This window comes from Coregonus clupeaformis, chromosome 21 (assembly GCF_020615455.1).
Source record: "Coregonus clupeaformis isolate EN_2021a chromosome 21, ASM2061545v1, whole genome shotgun sequence".
Classification (NCBI taxonomy): Eukaryota; Metazoa; Chordata; class Actinopteri; order Salmoniformes; family Salmonidae; genus Coregonus; species Coregonus clupeaformis.
Window position 1 is genome coordinate 10033923 of NC_059212.1, and position 7994 is coordinate 10041916.

At 37.8% G+C, this 7994-nt stretch overlaps 1 protein-coding gene across 2 annotated transcripts; it reads left to right on the top strand.

Annotated features, from left to right (window-relative positions):
* The first annotated feature begins 3573 nt into the window (after positions 1–3573).
* On the top strand, positions 3574–7702 carry LOC121534903. 2 transcript variants are annotated; one of them, XM_045206203.1, is made up of 6 exons: positions 3574–3660; positions 3751–3862; positions 3951–4174; positions 4266–4437; positions 4571–4698; positions 4825–7702. In XM_045206203.1, exon 6 carries the CDS (start codon positions 5157–5159, stop codon positions 7176–7178), a length of 2022 nt encoding a protein of 673 aa, XP_045062138.1. In that variant the 5' UTR covers positions 3574–3660; positions 3751–3862; positions 3951–4174; positions 4266–4437; positions 4571–4698; positions 4825–5156; the 3' UTR covers positions 7179–7702. The 2 variants fall into 2 exon arrangements, with proteins under 2 accessions (XP_045062138.1, XP_041697454.1); XM_041841520.2 differs by having other exon boundaries at positions 3580–3660; positions 4825–7072.
* Positions 7703–7994: the final 292 nt, after the last annotated feature.

The window sequence follows — 7994 nt, forward strand, 5'->3', positions numbered from 1 at the left end:
TCAGTGAGTTCAAGACAACTTGGAACTCGGAAAAAAACAAGGTCGAATCATGACATCAGTGATCTTCAGGTCGGAGCTCTGGAAAGAGGCCAGAGTTCCCGCCTTCGAATTCCGAGTTGGATGACCGTTCAAAACGTTTTTATCACCATAAATCCAGAGAATGCCAGACTTTGATGACAAAGTTTGATAACAAAATTTGCCACGAAGGACCGCCATGCCACCTTCCTGTTCAAGTGAGCACAGCACATCAAGGTGAGTCCAAAAATGTATTGTATGCTGCTGCATAATTTATGTAATATGCCAGGGAGATATGTATACTGTAGCTAAGAAAGTAATACTAAGTGTATGTTGTGTAGTAAGCTGTTAGTAGCCCATGTGCCTCACCCTAATAATTTGCTCCCTTTTTTAATAACTTAGCCTACTTGGTGGTGCACATTTAGCCTATAGACTGTTTTAGAGAATCAAATATTGTAAGAGCTTTCATTGTCTGCTTATATGCCCCCTTTATTTATCCTACGGTTCTGACTCGGTGTACAGGGAGAATAATGTAAGAACGGCCCATGTTCTGAATTCTGTCGCTGTACATTTCAAAAGTGCTGAAAAAATAGTTATATTGACTACATCCATCCTCGCTCGCTCATTAATGTCTTAATCGAAATTACGGATTGCTCGTTGTCCCCTTATGCCATAGTTTGTCAGTAGAAACCACATTTGTTTAAGCAAGTCAGCCATATCAGCTATGTTTTTTTAAAAGGCAGTAAATGAGGCTGAATTAACTGTTTCGCTGCCAGACAAGGCTCCGCTGATAGCCAGGTGTAGCAGTGGTAAGGTGTTGGGACTGCTGTTGGGACTCTGCTGTTGGGACAGCTTTATGTAGGCTCTAACAGTTTGTGGGCACCGTTTGTCACCGTTATAGTGCAATTCATGTATTGTTTATTGTTGTGTTGTGTAGTGGCTTTGCTGGCATGCATGTACATTTTTTTGTTGTTGTTTGCCATACCAAGATTGAGATGCTAAAATCGCCACTGGACACTTGGTCCAATAATAAAGGGGGTTCCTAGAGTGGTTCTGGACGGCTAGGGTTGTGTCCCTTTAACCTAGACTTTTCCTCTGAAAACTTTCCAGAACAAGTCAAGCTACCTTTTCCTGTCATTAGACTTAGTTTTTGTTCATCAAATCATATATCTGTCTAATCAACATTACACTCATATCTACACAGTAAAAAATGGGGTGTTAATATTTCAGAGTAAAGTTATTTTAACCCAGATAGAGTATTTTCAACATTTTTGAGAGTAAAGTTGCTCTATCAGTGGAGTTAAAAGTGAGTGTAAAAATCTGCAGATACGCAGTGACAATTTCAACTCTACAGCAGTGATGAATACCCGCCACTCTGCTTTGCTGAAGTTTGGCACGTACGTTGGTGGAGGAAGATTGCGAAGGAGTAGCTAGGCCACAGATATTGCTAGGTAAGTTACATCCCCGTTTTTTCAACACCAAACCGGTATTTTTTAACTTTACATAATTTTAGAGTTGTGCTGATGTCAAGGTCATATTTTTAAGTTCACGAGTTCCATGCGGCGGTCCCCCTTGCAGTGACCTCGTCATCAGCCAGCTAAATTAGCTTGTAAGTTCAGATGGTTGACAGTAATAACTGTTATATGATATACCCATGGAATATGTTTGATATTTTTGTGAATGGCTTGCTGTTTCATATGGCTAAAAATAGGTAACGTTAACTTAGCTAATCAGTTCGTTTGAAGGACACCACCGTTTGGCATGAGCGCAGATTGTGCTTGTCGTGCGGTTAGCTAGCTTGCAATCAGTATCGGTAACTGTCTTTCTTTGTGTTGCAATATTTTCACGAATGAAGTTTGTCAGAATGGTAAATACGTAAAATAACGTTCGCTAACAACAAAACATTTATACAGATAGTATTGTTAGCTAACGTTATTGTATAGCTTCCCAGGCTTCCTTACACTAACGTTAACTGTTTTTTATAAAGCTATATATAACGGTAATGTTAGCATGCTTCTGATAGTTAGCCAGCTAATGTTGGTGTTATAAAACGATAACTTAGATCACTGATTTGCATGACGGGTTTGTTTAACATTGCTTAACCATTTTAATGGTTAGCTACTGTTCGAACTAAAATGGCTAATGAGCTAGCTAACTTTGACACATAGCTAGTTATTTGGTAGCTAATGGGACAATGTGCCTCTAAACTTGAACTAGCCTACACCCATTTGCTGCAGAAAATGGCAGCTTAACGTTATATTCAACCAGCACAACTTTGTCTACTTCAGCCTTTGTAATTGCAGTGTAACGTCCTAAGTAATGCATAGTGCATTGCGTAGCTAGTACTACTGAGATAAATGGATAGTTAGCTAACGCTTAGTTGAACCAGCACTAAATGATGATTTTGAATATATATTTTCTTTGTTAACAGAGGCAAAATGCTGTTGCGTGTTCAGCTCGGGGAAGAGCAGAAATACGTCAAGCTGTCTGAGCTGACATTCAATGCTTTCTTGAAAGAAGGTAGGTATAATAGGTTAAAGCAATACATATCACCCTAATGACAAAATAATACAGCATTAAGCTATTATCTTATGATATCTATTTAGGTCTATAGTCATTTCTGCTGTGCTTTATATTTTCAGTAACATAAAATCAGGTGCAGATCCTTGTCTTTCATCATTTTGTGAACACATGAGGCAACCTTAAGTATGAACTTGGATTCTTGTGAGAAGGGAATGCATGTTTTTCTTTTTTTCTTCTTTTTTTAACAGTGTGTCTAAAATTCAACATACCAGAAAGCAGAAAGCCAGACATTAAGGTGTATGACCAGTCTGACACAGAAGTTGACTCAGATGTTTTTGAAGAATTAGTAAAGGAGTCACCTGGAACTTTCAGAATCATGCTGGGCAATGGACTTGGTATTCATTCATTCAATTAGTTTTTTAGTTTAAAGGCCAGAATGAGAACCTTTATTGTCTTAAAAATAACAGTTTATTGTAATATGTTTCTATGTTTTGCACAAATTTCATAATGAACAGATACCTCTCATTCATCATCATGCTCGGGTACATCTGATGACACCATCATTCTGAATTTCACTGTGTGTGACGATGTTGAAGAAGTAGCGGCTGGCGAAGGAAGCCAGCCTAAAAGGCCATGCCACATAAACTATGAGGCAAAAGCAGTAAGTGGTGAACATTGCTGTTAAGTCCAATCTGAATGTTGTTTCATCATGTGACAGCATTACATATTGTTTTACAATTACGGAAAGCACATTTCTTTCCACCTATAGCTGATTGAAAAAATCCTAACATCAAAGCCTGGTGGTGAACGCATTATGCAAGAGTATGGAAAAACCAAATCTCTGACAGATGCCACCAGAAGACAGATGATCAACATACTTGCTGCTGAGATGACAGAAACACATGGGTAAGCATTAAGCATATAGATGGGCTGTAAAGAAACATTGTTATTATTTTCCGGTTATTAATTATGTAAAATGTGTTGTGCAATATCAATTCAGTGTGATGTTAACTTTGAATTCATATGCTAGGACATCCCCCCAAAAGTGTCAGAGTGATGTATGCACAGGGGATAGTAGCTTTGTTTCCCTATCTAGAAGACCCATACTCACAACATGGATATGTAAGTAAATGGGTTATTGCAACATTATGCACATATTCACTCTATGAAATGGGAATAGTACTCCTTTATAATTTATTTATAATAATATAGGATCATTACTACGATCCGGAGAGTGGTTCCGGATACCTTGCATGGCGATTGAAGACCATACAAAGAAAAACAGCAGAGGAAAGAGGTGCCTCAGTCAGCAAATCTCCTAAAGGTATGTTTTCTGATCAGTGACATGTAATTATAATGGTGACCTGTGAATTGTACAGAAAGGATTTCTTAACACTGTATTTTGTCTTAAGTTGGTGGGCCAGGCCGTGATCGTCAGCCCTTCACCTATGACAGAGAGCCATCTGATGAGGATGTGGAAGCAGCTATTGCTGTTTTGAGACACTCTGCTGATGAAAACACTGTCCGTGAGAAGATGAAAATGACCTTCATATATCGGCAAGCAATGGTCAACGATGAAGCCAAATCATCAGATGTCTTCTCGGTCTTCCCAAGATTTCTGGACACACCAGGACTGGTATGACAACTTAATTCACTGCATCACCAAAAATATCCAATGAAGAATAAGGTAACACTCATTATTTCTGTCTTTGTGTGTTACATTGCAGATAGAACAAGATTTCAGACTTCTGTTTGGTGAGGCCACAGCCAACAAATTCTTGGAGAAGTGGCCAACCACTTTCAAAGCAAAAGTAATAAAGGAAAGCCATGGACTTGTATCCACCACAGAACTCTTGGATTTGATGCGCAATGCTGAGTCAGCTGCTGAAGTTGAGAATGGTATGAATGAACTGTTTTACTTTTTATGTGGATAATGTAGGTGTGCATTATATGTCCATAATGGTGCAAGTTGTGAATAAGAATGTTATGCTACGGCACAATGTTAACCAGGTTTTTATTTACTTATTTGTAGGCTGGGACAGTGACATGTCTGCCATCTTGCTGCTGCTACATTTGCTACCACCATCTGCACAAGGTAGAAAGAGGCCGGGAAAGATGTCTGCATATCAAGCTGTAGATCAGCTCATCAGATTTCAAAAGGTATGCTTAACAGTTGTTTAAAATATATATTCCATCATCTCAATCTTGTGCACAGTTTGAGGTGATCTTATCTATTGTCAGAGGTTAGTCACCAAAACAATTCTGTTGAATGTGTTTTTTTTGTAGGTTGGAACCAGTGTGCAGCAGCATCTTGACAACATCACCCAAAGCAGTCAGCCCTACCTTCTCGCCCAGGGATCCACACAGAGCAGCATTCACTCCTACTTCATTGTGGTTGACAAGCATGCTCTTCCATGCAAGGCAACAGGTTCAGTAGGAGCTTTTGACGAAGTCTTTAAAGCCCATTACGTATTTGGTACGTCATACAGTTCTTCCTTGAGCAGCTTTTTTCACTTTTGTGCAAACAACCATCTATAACATCGACATGGGGGAAACAAAGGAGACTCCTAGAGTTGCTGAGTTGCGAGCAAGAATGGTGCGTTAGTTGAGATAAAACTATGAAGTGTTTTCTTTGCAAAAGTGACCATGGAAGTCCAAACAACCTTGTTAAGCACCTTAAGATAATTCATGGGCTATGTACAGGCAGGACTCTTTTTCTGAAATGTGGTCAAGAAGGATGCTCACGTTCTTTTGGTAGCTTTTCTGGTTTTAGAAAACATCTTAACAAGTGCCACGGAGAAAGTTTAGTAGATTCTATAGAAGATGATCTTTCAGACCCTCAAAGTACCGTCAACACCAGTAATATTTCTCATGTTGAAGTGTCGACTGAATGTTTAGAGGCTGAGTCAGAGTTATCTTCGCCATACATTGTAAATAGTTGTGCAGCTGTTATTTCTGATCTAAAGGCAGCAGGTGTTGGTCAAAGTACAGTAAATACTGTAGTGATTTCCATGGAAGAGATTGTTCAAGATATTCATCAGCATGCTAAAGAAACAGTGATAAAGCATGTATTTAGTAATGAAAGAGAAACAGAAATGTGCAAGAAAGTTGAGGCGTGTTTTGAGGGGTTAGAGAATCCTTTCACAGTTCTAAATTCGGAATACAAGCGATCAAAATTTATGACTGCCAAGTGGGAAATAGTAGAACCAGTTGAATGTGTGATTGGTTCAAGATTTGACACAAGACGAAATAAAAAGACTGGAACATATGATCAGGTAGTAGTTCAAGATAAATTCATGTATATTCCAATTTTATCTACGCTGCAGTCAATATTTAAAAGTCAGTATTTTGCAGAAATGTTGCAAAGCTCAGCTACCAGCAACTCTAGACTGAGAGATATTTGTGATGGATCTTTTTTTAAAAGTCACCCCCTGTTCTCAACTGAGAAGCAGACAATACAGGTCCAGATGTTCTATGATGATTTTGAGGTCGCCAACCCATTGGGTTCCAAGCGAGGTATTCATAAATTGGGTGGAGTATATTTTACTTTAAGAAACTTCTCTCCAAAATGGAATTCTTTTTTGGCTAACATACACCTGTGCGCCTTATTTCATACTCAAGATGTTAAACGATATGGTTTTAGTGAAATTTTTGCTCCCATTGTTCGAGACATTAAAGTGTTAGAGAGCGATGGTATTGAGATTCCATTATACAGTGGTTATGTACGTGGCACTGTAGTACAGGTAACAGGTGATAATTTGGGTTTGCATAGTTTGTTTGGTCTGGTGGAGTCTTTCAGTGCAAGGTACTGTTGCAGGTTCTGTTTAGCAGAAAAGGAGGACTTTCAAACAGAATTCTCTGAAGATTCTTCCAAAATAGTTTTACGCACCAAAGATATGCATACTGCTCACTGTCAAGAAATGGCTTGTAATCCATCCCTTCCGTATGTTTTTGGTGTGAAAAGGTCATGCATATTAAATTCATTGAGGTATTTTCACACAACTGAGAACTTCTCAGTTGATGTGATGCATGATGTGTTAGAAGGGGTTGGCCAGTACGAATTGAAGTTATTATTTCTGTATTTGAATGAAAAACATGTTACATCAGGAGAAATACATTCAAGAATACAAAGTTTTGATTATGGTTTCACAGAGAGAAATAACAGGCCTGTGACTGTTAATTTAAGTGAAGGATCTAATGATCTGGGACTGAATGCAATTCAGTCCTGGTGCTTACTTAGGAATGTTCCTCTTATCTTTGGAGATTTGGTAACTTCTACTGACCAACACTGGGGCCTGCTTCTTTTATTATTGCAAATAATTAACATTATATTCTCGCCCATGTTATCTCAAGGTCTATGTGTATATTTAAAACATTTGATTGTTGATCACCATACACTGTTTAAGAAGTTGTATCCTCAGAAAAAACTTTTACCAAAGCACCATTTTCTTATCCACTATCCCCGCTGCATCCAGAAAATAGGGCCTGTACTTCATAGTTGGTGTATGAGGTATGAAGGCAAACATAATTTTTTCAAAAACAGCTTAAATCGTTTAAAAATATTACCAAAACGCTGGCAAAAAAGCATCAGAATCATATGGCATATAGTTGGCGAAGATCAACAACTTTTAGTCGGTTAGATATTGGTCCAGGAAAAATGGTGGCTTTAAATATGGTAAAAGGAGGTTCTGAAATTGCTTTGGCAATGCAAGTGCCCAGTAGCATTCAGGTTATGAAGGTTAATTGGGCTAAACATAATGGGTATGTTTATCGCCCACACTTGGTTATCTGTGGCGAAGTTGACTCTGAAGTGCCCTTGTTTTATCAGATTGAGTCAGTTCTGATAATGTGTGAAAAACTGTTACTACTCACAGTGCCTTTAGTTACAGTAACTTTTCAAGAACATTTCCATGCATATGAGGTGATCAGATCAAAGCATGATTTAGTTTTTTTCATGTCGACAACCTGCACTACCCTAGACCTTTTGACATACAAAGGTCATATGGAGGAAATGACACAGCTCTCCTTGTTGTGCCATATTGCTTTCTCTGGTGAACATTTTTATGATGTTATACTTCTGTCATAGACAAGGCAATGGGTGTACAATGTAAATTCACGGACATTGAAATTATACTTTTTTTTTCAATAAATGTGGGTGCTCTCATCTTGTATTATTGTGCTTTGTTTTATTTGATAGTATTGATATTTCTATAATTCAGTAACACTACATCATATGATTTAAATAAAAATAAAAAAACACTGTAGAGAAATGAAAAGTAAATATCATTACACTTTAAAGTGTCATTTTTTAAAGTAAAATTGTAGTTGACTTAACTCTATACAGTGTAATCATATTACTCTCAACAGTGTGATTAAACTACAGTGTTAAATATTTTGACACATTTCATTGTTATTTTTTACACAATATGGAGTAGAATTAACTCTAAAAGTTTTAC

What these genes read in the sequence shown, in the direction of transcription:
- LOC121534903 (XM_045206203.1), top strand. Translation starts at nt 5,157, where the DNA reads ATGAAGTGTTTTCTTTGCAAAAGTGACCATGGAAGTCCAAACAACCTT.